The 15,109-nt window shown below is 36.0% G+C and overlaps 3 protein-coding genes across 4 annotated transcripts; 1 reads left to right on the top strand and 2 right to left on the bottom strand.

Moving 5' to 3' along the window:
* Positions 1–2,065: 2,065 nt before the first annotated feature.
* On the bottom strand, positions 2,066–3,942 carry LOC111368426 (uncharacterized protein At4g19900-like). The gene has a single exon (XM_022989648.1). The coding sequence runs from the start codon at positions 3,705–3,707 to the stop codon at positions 2,151–2,153; it is 1,557 nt and encodes a 518-aa protein (XP_022845416.1). The 5' UTR covers positions 3,708–3,942; the 3' UTR covers positions 2,066–2,150.
* Positions 3,943–7,683: 3,741 nt separating this feature from the next.
* Positions 7,684–11,530, top strand: LOC111368743 (thioredoxin domain-containing protein PLP3B-like). Of its 2 annotated transcripts, none has more exons than XM_022990160.1 (9): positions 7,684–7,712; positions 7,826–7,920; positions 8,215–8,289; positions 8,371–8,418; positions 8,520–8,662; positions 9,008–9,080; positions 9,678–9,739; positions 10,882–10,979; positions 11,050–11,530. In XM_022990160.1, exons 2-9 carry the CDS (start codon positions 7,837–7,839, stop codon positions 11,148–11,150), a joined length of 684 nt encoding a protein of 227 aa, XP_022845928.1. In that variant the 5' UTR covers positions 7,684–7,712; positions 7,826–7,836; the 3' UTR covers positions 11,151–11,530. The 2 variants fall into 2 exon arrangements, with proteins under 2 accessions (XP_022845928.1, XP_022845929.1); XM_022990161.1 differs by lacking the exon at positions 7,684–7,712 and adding an exon at positions 7,729–7,748.
* On the bottom strand, positions 11,469–15,109 carry LOC111368742 (protein RTF1 homolog). Its single transcript, XM_022990159.1, has one exon. The coding sequence runs from the start codon at positions 13,549–13,551 to the stop codon at positions 11,653–11,655; it is 1,899 nt and encodes a 632-aa protein (XP_022845927.1). The 5' UTR covers positions 13,552–15,109; the 3' UTR covers positions 11,469–11,652.

The following is a 15,109-nucleotide window of genomic DNA, read 5'->3' as shown; positions in this document are numbered from 1 at the left end:
AAGCCCAAGAGCACTTTTTTAAGGTATTTTTTCTTTTTGGTAAAAAAAACTAGTTTTTTAAGTGTAAAATTTATTTTTTTCTGCGTAATAACCCAGTTTGAAATTTTGTAATCCGATCCAATTTTGAATCCGTCCCTGAATTATCAACTCTTTCTAGAGATAGGGGATCAACTTACTATGTAGAATTCTAGACAATAAGTTTGGACTATTCATTTAGAGCTAATAATTAAAAATCTCTCCCTCGAAGTTTAAATTATGCTCGTTGGCTCCAATCTTTGCTCATTCTCATATTTTTGTCTTCAATTTCTTCTCCTTTCTAACAAATTTTCCATTAGTTAGCCCAGTTTGTTCTCAATGATAGTTTCCATCCAGTTATTCATCCCACAATTTTGAAGTTTAGACTATTTTCACACTTGAATAACACGAGTAAAAATGAATCTTCCATCAGCCATAACCATCACAAGGAAGAATTTGTTGCTATCATAAATCAATAAATTATTGGTGAAATCAATGCATTTCCTATTCATTTTGGCAAACGGTTGTGTGCAGTTTACTAAATATAAAAACTCTCACAGCATTTCAAGCTAAACGTGCTTTGTGCAAATTCTAATCAAGTGCAGACCCCATAATCATTTGTTACACATGAACTAGTAGTGAAATCGAGCCGAGTCCATCCAAGTTGAGTCTGTTCAAATTCGTGTATGTAGTCGAAACTTGAACTATTAGTAAGGATTTTTCTGATACAATGTAACTTTAGTAAAATAAGCCACGATACTCCAAACTTATACCTCCTTTTTAATTAGAGGAATTTGGTAAAGATGATAGGCCACGACGTTCCAAATTTAAACCTGAGAAGTTTGGCAAGATGTCCTGAATTCACATCTACGGTGATATAGATGGATTACTAACATGGTTCCTTTGCTTGTAGGTTGAGAAATCAAAGGTCTTTGTCACCAAACAGTTTCCTTAAAACTTAGAAAAAACACACAAAGAGACTGATATGTTTGGCTTAGTGTAGTTATCATATCTTATTTCAAGAACATACCTAAGAAGATTGAACAAAAATAAAGATATAATTGCGGTAATTGAGTACTTTAAGGAGCATTGGAGTCCATATTTCAATGTTTTTATCTCTCAATTGAAAATTTGATTTATAGGTTTATAAGTTACTACATTGATACAAAATTGCTCGAAATTTTTGTAAATAAAATGATAGAGAAGTAAAACTTATAAATACTGATACTAGTACTTATATAATGATTGTGTATAACGTCGTGAAGGATGATTTGAGGGTCTGTTATCCCATTAACGTAGCCTATGTTTGGCTCATTATTTCTAGGTATTTAAAAAAAGACATTAGTCAGAAAGTACTTTTAATTAAACCCTTTTTCATCCACAAGTTCGAAGGATTTACAAGTACTACCACTTTTTCACCATCCATTTACCTATGTTTATGAACACCCAGGTTTATAAACACTTTTCCATTTGCTTGATATGATGTAAAAGTCTAATTCAAATTATGATTTCATAATATCAATAATGATAAATTTTGTAATAGGGATATCATCTAAAATTATGGACCTAAACCCTCGGATAGATTGATGTTGCATAAAACTCTCGAAACAATGCACATAACTAACTAAAGTGTGTATATTAGGGTTGTAAGGATCATATTATTTTGTGACACATCTTCCATCACATTCACATGAAAGAATCTCCTGCTATCATAAATTGTGATGACAAATCAGTACATTTCCTGTTCATTTTTGGCATAGCATTTTAGGTATTCAATATTATAGAATTTGAAATGCCTAAGAAGGATAATTAGTGTTACTAACGACAATCGAGTTAGATCAATCATAGTTATAGGAGTGTATGCAGTTGGAGATTTGAACAAGCAATGCTAATCAAGCTGAGTTAGTAGCAAATAGACCTAGACCGCTTGCTATATGTGGTCAATCTCGACCCGCAAGCTCAGTTCAAGTTGAGTTAGGTCGAGACAGGCGGTAGAACGAATACAACTAGGATATATGTAGAACTTGTGAAACAAAAACATGTTTCTTGGTACATTTTCTTTAATTCTTCTAAGGTTTGGGCATTATAATGAGAATATGAAATCTCCTTACCATCCTTATTCTATACTATGTAGTTTACATGTCTAATGAAGAAAAATTGCAAAAGACACAATGATGAAACATAATATTTTGAATAATGCTTCCTTCCTCAACCCTAAACCTTCTGCTCTGCTTATTCCAAAGATGCAATGCATATCCATGTCTGTTAATTTTTCTAAACCTCGCAAGCAACCATTTCGACTTTGAGGGGTCCCAATTCTTCGGCCCCTCGAAAAGGCCGCCGATTCTGTTCCAATCGATAGGGTAAAACGCCATAGGCGGCAAAACAGTGAAATTATATCCAGTTCCAGCCCCTAAAACAACTCTAGAAACTAAATAAGGCCCATTGTGTCCCCATTTACTCCCATCAAATGTTTTTGAAAATTCCTCGATAAACTTGTAAACAAGTGGATGGCCTTCATCAAACACCATTACTGCATTATTCAACCTGGTCCAATTTCCTGTCTGAAAATCAATTGTTTGAGCCCCAATTACATTCCTTAGATTCCCAAAATTCTTTAAGATTATGACATCAGTGTCTAAATAAATCCCACCAAATCTGTATAACAATCCCAGTCTCAGCAAATTTGAGAGGTTCTGGCCTAAAGGGACCTCTCCAGGATTCACATTTCCTTTCATTAACTGATTAAACCATGATTCTGCACCAGTGTTCTTGAACAGATATTTGAAGTCTGGAGAGATTGAAGTTACTTTAAACCCCTTAGCTAAAAAGGGTCTTAAGATTTGCATCCCATTTCTTGAATCAATTGTATTGGAGACTATGATTAAGCAGCCATTTGGGTGTGATTTGAATAGACTCTCTAAAGCAAATAACTCTCTACTACCAAAAGACTCCACTGATGAAATCCATGTCATGAAAAAACGATACTCACAAGAGGAGTTCAGTAAAAATTCCTTCATTCTAACTGAAAACTGCTTCATTTTAGCCTCAGATCCCAAAATCTTGAAAGCCTGATTGCGCTTTTTTCTCCTCTTTGGATGTTGCAATGCAGTTCTATTTGTAAAAACTACGTCTGGATTTTTATGTGAAAGAGGCAAATGTGTTTTCAAATTTTCAACTGGGATCCCTTTTTTGATCGGAAACTGTACAGAAGGTGAAAGCTTAGTTGAAGAAGGAACAGAAAAGGACTTTCTTGACTTTTCGGTGACTTCCCACGAAAAACTGGCTGGCTCTGTGGGATTTCTTGCAAAAACCACCAAGTTTGGATTTTTACTTGAAAGAGGCAAATGGATTTTCAATTTCTCAACTGAAACCTCTTTTTTGATCCCAAATAGTACAGAAGGTGAGAGATTAGTTAAAGAAGGCACAGAAAAAGACTTTCTTGATTCTCCGGCAACAGTTTCCGGCGAAAAACTGGGTTGCTCCTGGAGATTTCTGGCAGGGAAAGGAACTTTGGCAAAGAACATAGTGGCACTGTTATAACTTAAAAGGCAAAGAAAGAGAACAGAAATTATAGCACAGAATGATCTCTTGGTTCTTTGCAAAAGGCAAAGAAGTTGAGACGAGGAATTCTTGAAATTTTCCATCGCATAAATTCTTAGATGAAGTAGTTTGATACGATCGTAGAGCATTCAAAGATTCTGAATTAAAGCCAAAACTCTGCACGTATCAAGAGTGGCAGAATGTAAAGTTGATATTGAGTGCATTTCTCGATCTGTTTTAGCGGCAAAAGGAAGGAAAACTGAAGTGTTGGGTTTCAAGGTTTTGGACATAATGGAAATCAGAGTTTCTAAGAGCAAATTATGGGAGTCTCAGCTTATTTTGTATGCCTAATTGCTTATTTTAACAGGAGGGAGAGTGCAGAGAGAGAAGAATTGCTAATAGGATGAAGGGGGTTGGGTAGGTCATGCCATTTTAAATGGGTTTTTAACATGCTTGGATTCTAACCAATATAATCGTAAGCAAAATAAAATTTAAGCTACCGAATCATATTGACGTTGAACTCGTAAAGTAATTCTTTTACATTATATCATGGTTTGGAATCTTTTAGACTTGCAGAATATTGAGAAAATCGATCAATACAATAATTGATAACCCATTAATGCATATTGAGTTTTATTTCGAGTTTACTGGCTCTATTAAGTTGAATTTGATCTTTCAACATGCTGATAAGATTGCCGAAGTTAAGTGATAATATAAAATTAACGAACTACATAAATAAGAGTACAAGTATAATGGAAACATTTCATTGTCCAATATGTGAATATTGGACAATTACGAATTGTTCCTACAGAATTTTAGCAAAAAGCATGACAATCACATCATAATACTACACAATATGTTAATTATATACCTCTAAAAACCATACGTTAGCACTACACAACGTGTTCGACACTTTAAATCGAAAAGACGAATATGACAATCGAGAAATATTTTTCAAAGTTCGATCTGTATTTCAAGTTCACCCACCTTTTCAATTGGTTTTTATTGAGTTGTTATTTTCATTAAAAATACCTTGATGTCAGGATAATGCAAATCATAAAACAAATGGCCATGCAAAGTCTACGATTATGATTTTCTTAGTTAATTACAAGGAGATTCTTAATTGAGGAGAAGTAGTGCGATCTATGATTCTATTTAGTTAAACTTACTACGAATTGTTGCCATACACGTGGCATCAATAATTTGGTAAGATAATTTTTTATCTGAACATTTGCCAAAAGTCATAAGTTACAACTCACTTGTTAGTTCCATATTAATAGTTAAGGAAAAAGTAATAATAATAATAATAATAATAATAATAATAATAATAATAATAATAATAATAATAATAATTAAGGAAAAAGTAATAATAATAATAATAATAATAATAATAAGCTAGTTTGATTTCTTTCTCCTTTTTTTTTCATTACACAATCCCACGAGTTAGATATGCCAAGACATATGTTGAATTAACCAAATTGTCTCTCTTGTTTCTACCACTCTGAAAATGTTGACTTATAGAAAATTTCATACTCTTGCTCCAACAACAAAATATATAGAGTCCACGACTTGAAGCATAGAGGAGCTCGCAAAAACTCTTCCTTCGAAAATAATGGTTCTTTATATGATTGTTGCAGATGAAAGCTTATAACAATAAATGAATGAACAAGTAATCAAAGCCTCGTTTATCAATATTTTTACGAAAAAATTTAATTTGACAATGATTGTTCCGGCAAATCAATGACTTGATGAGTCAACTAATGACCTGTAGATTGATCCCTTAATGGAAATTTGATAACTATATTCCTGAGGCCTCAGAGATGCTTCTAATAAGTAACAAGGTGAAAGGGGGCCCTTCTCTTAATAAAGTCAAAGAAGATTTTTTTACGTGGAAATTACACAATTTCCTACTTTAAAAATTCACAATTCTAAAATAAGATGGGTAGTTTAACCTTTCAAAAATCAGAGGTTGATATTTTTAATTACCTAATAATTCATTTACCACACAATTTCAACCCCAAACCCTAATTCTCTCTCCCCTATCTCGCTTCTCCTTCCATGAGTTGCTACACCGCCTCTCGTCTTCTGCTTCACTGAGCTTCCCCAACCACCACCAGCGAAGGCAATCCACACACAAACCATTAGTGGCAAGCGCCACACACGATGTTACCTTTTGACTTCTCCTTCACTGAGCCGCTTCCCCATCTCTCGTATTCTCCTTCAATGAGCGGCAACCAACCACCACCGACGAAGGCGATCCACACACAAACCACCGAGGGCGAGCACCACGCATGACGGCGCCGACATGACTGCACACATCCAGCAGCCTTTTGGTTCTGGTGATGGCGATTTTGAGAATCTGATTTGTTGGTGGTGCTTGGGTGGCTATGGCGGCGATTGTTGGATTTGGGGATGGCGATTATTTTGTTGGTGGTGGTAGTGGTAGATTCTCGATGGCGAGTTTGTTGGATTTTGTTAGTGGCGATGGGGTGATGGTGGTTTTGTTCGTGTGGGCTGTGGTGTGTGATGTGGGTGGGATGGTGCGTTGTGGTGGCTCTGGAGACAGTGGTGGCTCCACTCTGGCGATGGTGTGGTAGTGTGTGGCAGTGGTGTGTGTGGTGTGGCGGTGTTGCTGTAGGGGAGAGTGTGTGTGTGTGTGTGTGTGGTGTGGCAGTGTGTGGGGATGTGTGTGGCGGTGCTCATGGCAGTTTGGTTGATGTTGTGACAAATAATTGGACCCGTGATCTAAAAATTGTAATTGTGACTCCCAATTATAACTCACAATTTGGGAGTCGCAGTTGATCGTAGCGATTTTGGTGGTCACGGTCGTGATGGTTTGGTTGATTTGTAACTCACGAGACAGTGGTGGCTCCACTCTGGCGATGGTGTGGTAGTGTGTGGCAGTGGTGTGTGTGGTGTGGCGGTGTTGCTGTAGGGGAGTGTGTGTGTGTGTGTGTGTGGTGTGGCAGTGTGTGGGGATGTGTGTGGCGGTGCTCATGGCAGTTTGGTTGATGTTGTGACAAATAATTGGACCCGTGATCTAAAAATTGTGATTGTGACTCCCAATTATAACTCACAATTTGGGAGTTGCAGTTGATCGTAGCGATTTTGGTGGTCACGGTCGTGATGGTTTGGTTGATTTGTAACTCATAATTGGATACGTGACCTGAAAATTATGACTATGAATCGTAAGTATTGGTGGTAGTCACAAATTATTTGATTGACTGTGACCATTAAATTGGTTGATCTGTGACCAATAAATAATATGTGACCAAGGAAAAAAATAATTTATGATCGAAAAATAATGTGTGACCAATAAAAAAGATAAATTGTGATCGAAAAATAACGTGTGACCTAAAAAATTGTTAATCTGTGACTGATAATTTGATAATTTGTGACTATATAACAATCCGTGACTTGTAATGTTTGTGATTTATGAACAATAAATATATCGTGACTTATAAATTTTTCAATTTATGATCGATGAACAAAATGTGACATATAAAATTTTTGAACTGTGATCGTAAAATAAGCTGTGACAGAAAATTTCTGATTTGTGAGTAAAAAATAATAAATGACGAATTAAATTTTTAATTTGTGATCAAATTATATAAATATGTGACTTAAATATATTTAATGATTAAATTAATTAATTAATTAAATTATAAATAATTTTTAATAAAAATTTTATTTTTGAAATTTGACACTTATTTTCTTATTTTTGAAATGAATCATAATTAATCTTTTACTTATCAAATTTTCCCTTTTTCTATTTTCAAAACGGGCCTTTTTAAAAAAATTCCCCAATATTAAAATCAAGTTATTTTTCCACTCAGCTTGTTATCGCTACCTCAACCTAGATCTTGGTAAGTTTTCATCGTATTTTTCTGAAATTGAAGAAGGTAGTTCCTCTGCCTGGGTGAATAGATTAATTTGTTTCTTCTTCTATTCAATGATGAGCTTGAAATTTTAATCACAGTGAAAAGAGAAATGGATCCTGATTCAGTGAAATCAACCCTCTCTAATTTGGCTTTCGGCAATGTAATGGCTGCTGCAGCCCGTGATTACCAAAAGGTAATCCCTTTCATGATTATTCCCATTTTTTCCCAAATTTACTCACTCAGCTTGTTATCGCTACCTCAACCTAGATCTTGGTAAGTTTTCATCGTATTTTTCTGAAATTGAAGAAGGTAGTTCCTCTACCTGGGTGAATAGATTAATTTGTTTCTTCTTCTATTCAATGATGAGCTTGAAATTTTAATCACAGTGAAAAGAGAAATGGATCCTGATTCAGTGAAATCAACCCTCTCTAATCTGGCTTTCGGCAATGTAATGGCTGCTGCAGCCCGTGATTACCAAAAGGTAATCCCTTTCATGATTATTCCCATTTTTTCCCAAATTTACGTAACCAAGATAGGGAATTTATTTTCAAAATAATGTGCCATTTTAGTTTTGGTATTTTCAGTGACTCCTTATAGTTTTGCACCGTTACTGCATTCGATATTCCAAAGATTTTCAAGAAGTAATCAATGAAAAATGACGAAAGAACTTATATCCCAGAATAGTTACTTACCTTAAAAAATTCGATAAGCAATGTAGTGCCATTAAGCTAGTGTTATCCTCTTTTCTTGTATCTCACAAATGAGTTCACAACAGGAATTACTTGCTCAAGAGAAGGGACATGCATCATCTTCTGTTAATGAGGAATTTGATCTTGATGAATTAATGGATGTAAGTGGAGAATAAAGTGATAATTTCTGTCTTCATTGCTGCAAAATGTGTTCTCTGTTTACAGTCATTGTGTTACAACAGGACCCTGAGCTGGAAAAATTGCATGCTGATAGGATTACAGCTCTTAAGGTTTGTAACTTGGTGTGCTCATATTAAATATCATACTGAGATTTTGTTTGGGTTGGCTTTTGGATGGTAGAAATAGTGTTTTACCTGATTTGATCTTGTAGAAAGAAGCTGAGAAGAGACAAGAATTGAAAATGCAAGGGCATGGAGAGTATAGGGAGATAACCGAAGCAGACTTTTTGAGTGAAGTTACTGGCAGTGATAAAGTAATTTGTCACTTCTACCATCACGAGTTCTACCGTTGCAAGTAAGGATTCTCTCTCAATATGTAAAGAAATGATTGAGGGAACTTCTCATTTTGTGATGTGAGAAGTTTGCTTACACTTTAGCCTGAAAATTATAATTTAGATAATAATTGTTGGCTAGAATTTGCATCTTCAATCCTTTCATCAAAAAATAAAAAATAAAATGAAAAAGAAAAAAAAATTTACTTCCTCAAGGAGCATGACTTGTGATGATGGTGGGACTAATATGTTATAAGTTGCCTTGCATGTTTTAGTACATGTTTCGCAGTTGTGGATTCTCATTTATTAATTTCATTATGACAAATCTTTTAATTTCAATTATAATTTTATCTCATGACTCTTTATAGGATTATGGACAAACATTTGAAGTCCCTCGCTCCAAGACATTTTAGCACCAAATTCATCAAGTTGGATGCTGAGGTCAGTTTTAACTTTTAAGCTCCATACTAAAATTGACTGATGGAGAGTTTAGTCCGTGTTTTACTGAATGCTTTGGCTAAATAATTGCTACCTTAGAATACTTGACCACCTTGCATTTGTTAAAAATAGTTTAGTCCGTGTTTTACTGAAAATTGAGTGATTTATTTACTTGATAATGTTTAAATGTATCTGTGTTTTGTATAAGTATTATTGTATATCTACATAAAAGATAGCCATTGTAATGAGATAAAATTCTAGGAATGCTTTATATTGTCTATATATTTTAAAATGGACTTATGGATAGTTTCCACCCTATTTCTGCCCCTGCTGGAAGGGAAGTTGATTATTCCTTGTTTAATATGAGGTATAGTTGAATGATGGAAATAAAATGTTAGGCATTGTATAACTGATGTTCTGGCTAAATAATTGCTACCTTAGATTTCAAAAAATATGTAGAAGTTTACTTTCATCCATCTTTTTCCTTCCAACCTAATGGTGTTAGTGTGTTACCTATTTTCATTTGTATTCTTCATGCTAGTGTTTGATTTCATTCATTGGAAAAAAACTAAGGGTACTCCTTATAAAATGTTTCTGTAGAATGCACCTTTCTTTGTTACAAAGCTGGGAATCAAAACATTGCCTTGTGTCATACTATTCAGGTCAGTCCTCTTTTATTATTTATTATGGTACACTTGATGCATTTCTGAGTTGTTTTTCATATTTTTTTTGGTGTTTGATACTCTATAATTATCAATGCATCACATTCTATGTGTTTGGATCTCATTTTTCCTAGTTAATTATAACACTAAGTATGGCTATCAAAACTAAGATTCTAATGGCATGTTTGTTTAGGGAGTATTACGTAGAATTGCTTATTATTAAGGATGACAAAGAAGTCAATACCATTGTCTAGCTACTCTCATAATTTAAAGGAACTCCAAAGAGTTTTCCTCTCTCTATTGCATATCTTATGAGCCTAAAAATATTTCCATATCTTATCTTGAGCTACTTTATGATCAACTTCCTCCCTTAATCTCAGAGGACAAAATTTCATGTAACATTCGAGAACATCGTCTTCTCTAACACTTCTTTGCGAGTAGTTCCTTTTAGGCAAGAGATGGATAGGCTACAATACGAACTTTCTTCTCTATAATATAGGTTGTGTCTTGTCAGGTTATGACTATTGGTGGACAATTCTCACCTATACTAGAAATGGAGTTAGTGACAGGCAAAGCACCTTGTTCTGCTCCTACTTTCTTTCAAGTCTTTTCTCTATCTCTTCTACTCTCCAAGAAGTTAAAGGCTGAGGTGTATTAAGCCTCTATGGTTCACCACCTTTGCTTTCTTTATTTCTTTCCCACTTCAACAGCCAACATCATACATACAGAGGTTCATAGTGGCATTATATTAACCAAGGCGAACAAGATTCTTGATTTTTAGAAACTTGATGTATAACATGTATGGTTTAGTAATTTCTTCTAATATGCAATCCACTGTAGTATGAGTGTTGCTGATAAATCCTTCCTGCAATTGAATCCTTAAAAAAGATACCAACAATCCTTTCGGTGAGTACTGATGCTATTGGCGCTATTCCTTTGGGACACTGGGCATGAGTTTGAGGGTATTTGTTTGTTGAATATCAGCTTAAATTGGGTTACAACCTACAAGGAAATGATTTTTATTTTTTTTGTGCTTTAGTTTTTGGTCAGCAGGTTCTGACTGCCTTTGGATAGGCAGTAAATATATGCTAAGCTTGATCAAGTTCAGAGTTGTTTATATATAATTGGGAATTTTCTTTCAGGAAAGGAATTGCGATAGGGAGGCTGGTTGGATTTGATGACATGGGAGGTAAAGATGATTTCAGCACGAGGACTCTTGAAGTTCTTCTGTTGAAGAAAGGTGATTGCGTTATACAAAATGCTATGCGACTTGTGTATGTTGCTACAGTTTCTAAACCATCATTTTGCAGGAATGATTGATGAGAAGAAAGAAGATGATGATGATGATCATCTTGATGGTAAACGTACATCAGTTAGATCAACTGTGAATCCCGATTCTGATTCAGACTAGAAAGAAATTTGCAGTGCTGCTGCTGTGTCATACTCAATCCTCTCCATACCAATTTTTCACGAGAAAGATTTTTGTTGAGAGCAATGAGGGTTGTGGTGAGCAGTACACAAGGCTAAAGCTTGGTACAAGGATATCCTGAAATATTATTAATTTCAATATGAATCAAATGAAGAGAAGTTGGTTATGTTTTTCAATAGCATGCTTGCATTTTTCAGATTCTAATTTATACTTAGGATTGCTCAAAGTTAGCAGGCCTCCATGTTATTTATGTTGAATGTCTAGCTTCCTATATTCACCTCCATGAAGAAAGTGTTTCCCTTTGAACAGAAAATGATTGTATATTACTTCGAATGCCAAACAGTCTACTCTGTTACAAGTAATCTTCCGTTCTGTTTTTTAGATTAACAGACCACACTAGGTAGCACATTTTATTGAAAAAAATGTACTAAATGTCTATATTTGAATCACAGGAGAAAACACTGTCGCTTGCTAACATTAAAATTCACAGTAGCCCCCTCCGTCTCTTGTAGTCGCTCACTGTCAAGGTCAGCGTGTGCCTCCTCCCGTCATTCTCGGGCACTTTACAGCCTACAGTAGCTTCCATCCTTTGTTTCCTGGCCATAAATCCAGCTTGGGCTCCTTGAGGACCTCCAAACTTCTGAAGCACAGCCAATGAGATGGGCAATTCAAAATTATGTAGCAGGTTCGATTCAGTCCCTTGGTCGACTGGAGCTCTAGTATCCACCAACTTCCCAGCATCAGCTGCTGCTTCCAGGGCTGCTGCTGTAGCAGCCATTCCAGCCTCGGCCAAAACTTCTACTCCTCCATTGCTATTAGCAACCTCTAGTACAGCAATTGCATCACCATTTGTCTCGCCTGCTGGTGCTGCTGCTCCTCTATCGGAGTTTGACTGGTAATAATTCCTTGATCGAGTCCATCTTCTTGAAAAGGGATCGTACCCGGCCTCACCAGCTTTCAAACTTGTATTCACAGGTTTCTTTTCTGATGCATTTTTGAAATTCTCGGCTCTGTTCCTTTTGTTCATTTCTGCCAGTCGAATCGCCTTTGAATCTTTCCCCTGGGTTTGCCGCGACACCTCCAATTCTAGCAGTCTTGCTTTGATCCTCTCAACCTCTACCTCGTCGTCCCTCATCTTGGCAACTTCCAAGTCCCGCCGGAGACGATCTTTTTCGGCAGCAACATTTAGTGGTCGCCCTGTGGCAGACTTCTTCTCCTGTAACATTTGTTTCACGGTGGCTGCTGAATAGACAAATGTGTTTGTTTTCTGTATGGCATCTCTTTTTTCCAACACCTCCTGTTTGCTAGGCATATGACCACCACTGCGTTCGACCTCCCTAACCCATTGATCAAACTCCTCCTTGAGGGGCGGAGAATCTGAAATCATTGCCATCTGCCACCTGGCAGCAGAGCTTTCATTGCCCCAGACAACATTTAGGTACTTGTACGTGGTTTTGTTATCAAGCTTATACTGCCTATCAGGATCTGAGGCATCAACATTGCGAACCATACAAAGCCTATAGATAGGCCCTGTCCTTGACTTCCCAATTCCAACCCTCACGAAACAACCAATAATCAGTTCATCGAAGAAAGGCTCCATAAACCATTTAGCCAGTTTTGACCTTCGAATTGTAATTTCCTTAATATCCTCAAACGTTAGTGTCTTGGACTCGGATGTCTTCTCGTCATCACTATCAGCCATTCCAACATTGCCCGTTGAATCTTCTTCATCACTATGAGATCCACTTACACTCCGGCTAGGACTATTTAAAGTGGTCGTGGCGAAAGATCTCCTCTTTACAGGTGAGTATCGGCCGCCAGAACCTCCCCTAGCATCTCTTCTTCGTTTAACTAGTTCATCCAATGCACCTGCCCTTTCAGCTTTGGAGCGCAGGTTGCGAGTAGGTGGTGTGGGATGGCTCCCTTTTCTATCTTGACCCTTCATTTTTTTAAATTTTTCAGTCAAATCTCTGTCACTTCTCTTGGTTGCACGCGCTTCTAGTATCATTTCTCGTTCAAGTTCAGTTAGCTTCGAAAGCTTTTCCCGATCATCTTCATCCTTGTACAGATCACTCCCAACAGAATCGTCATCACTGTCACGCTCTTGATCATAATCATCATCTTCATCAACATCTTCCCGACTACTACGATCGTTGTCTCTTTCTGTGGGATCCAACCTCTTCTTCAGAGGCACTTGTGAGCCAGAAGGTTTTCTGTTCAAATAACCGTGATCGTCATCCGAGTCATCATTTTTGAAGTCGCTTCCATCATCAGTTTGCGAGCCTTTTCGCCATCTTCTCGATGGTGGAGATGAATGGCGATTCCTCCCAGTTGCAGTTGTCCTCCCAGCTGCCTCCAGGAGCAATTTCTCTAAATCTGCCATTGCCCCTTGTGCCAATCCTCAAGCTACATTGAACATGAGTGGTTAATTAACTAGTTCATAAAACAAACCAGATATAATTATGCAAATAAATAACCCAATTCACAAATAATTACTTCTTACGGAAAGCATTTCAAGGAAAAAAAAAAGCTTACGTGACTGTTTCCATTGATATATTTTCCCACTCATCAATAGCTATCAACAGTCAAACTCAACACTACAGCAACAAACTATGCCCAGTTCCCAATAAATTTGATGTCAGCCACATGATTTTTTTTTTTGTTTCAACTTGATCTAAACACTATTTTCTAAAAAGTTAACAACTCAAGTCCAGATACCATCTCTCGTAATTTTTCAGCCACTACGAGGAGTCCTCGGCTACCATTTTCTTTTCAGCATCTTTGAATTACCAACAGAAGTGATGATCACTTCTCAGTCAATTATTGGTTAGGTATGATTTACTTGTCACTTCAAGCATGGACATAAACCAACACGCGGCCACTCATTCTAAGCCAATCCACACAATCACCGTTACCGTAATGAACTAAAATTTCAGAGTACACTTCCCCATCATAAAAAAGTCCATTCTTGAACGATCAGTTTTATCATGCTCTTTCACAATTATACAAATAATGCGAGAAAACTAAGTTAATCTAACTGGCAACAGATTCCTGGAACAAATGTGAAAATAAATTAAAGAAGTAAAAAAAGAGACTCAAATGAGACATACAGATACTAGTTCATGTGCAACTGGCGATTATCGACACTTCCAAATATTGAAGGCCAGACCATGAATATCAAAATAAAGCTATAACCCTAAACAATATACATAATGTGTATAACAGATTGCAGAATATATAGAACAGGCAAAATCAGAGAAAGCAAGAAAAACTAGATGGTAAACCTTAGACAAATTTGCTCAACGGTATTATAATTTCGTAAACGACATCAATACATATTGCATAAAATTGACACGTTTCCTTTCATTGGGAATTGGCTCACTCCACAGATTGAAGAATTAGCTATTTTAGATGGCAGCACTTTGGGATGAAATTCTCTAAATTTTTATTTGGTGAGCTTCTCTAAATCAAAATATTTTTTACTTAACTAGGGCATGATTAAAAAATCTCATCACCCCAAGAAGAAGAGGAAACAAAAAGAAAAAACAGATAATCTCTAAAAGGGGAAAAATAATCTAGGCCATAAAGAGAGGGAAAAAAATCGAAGCTTTTCGTTGAATAATTGCTGAAATTAACCCTGTAACACGAAATTTACCAGGAAAAAAAATGTAAAATGGAAACACCAACAACTATCACAAAAATTAAAAAATCATGTGTACAAATTAGACCAAAGTCCGACACTAATTCAATCAAAATTTCTCCAAATTTTCACTTTTAACCAAAAATGTTTAGATAAAGAGAAGAATCAGGGAAATAATAGAATCAAACAAGAAAATTAAATTATATCAATAAATACAGATCTCTGCGAACCCTAGTCTCAACCCAAAATCTTTCTTTCAGAATATCCTGAAGAAAACAATAATTTCATGTACGTATAAACT

Source organism: Olea europaea, chromosome 19 (genome assembly GCF_002742605.1).
Source record: "Olea europaea var. sylvestris chromosome 19, O_europaea_v1, whole genome shotgun sequence".
NCBI classification, from domain to species: Eukaryota; Viridiplantae; Streptophyta; class Magnoliopsida; order Lamiales; family Oleaceae; genus Olea; species Olea europaea.
Note: the sequence above shows the minus strand (reverse complement) of the source record. Positions and strands in the feature narration are given on the sequence as shown.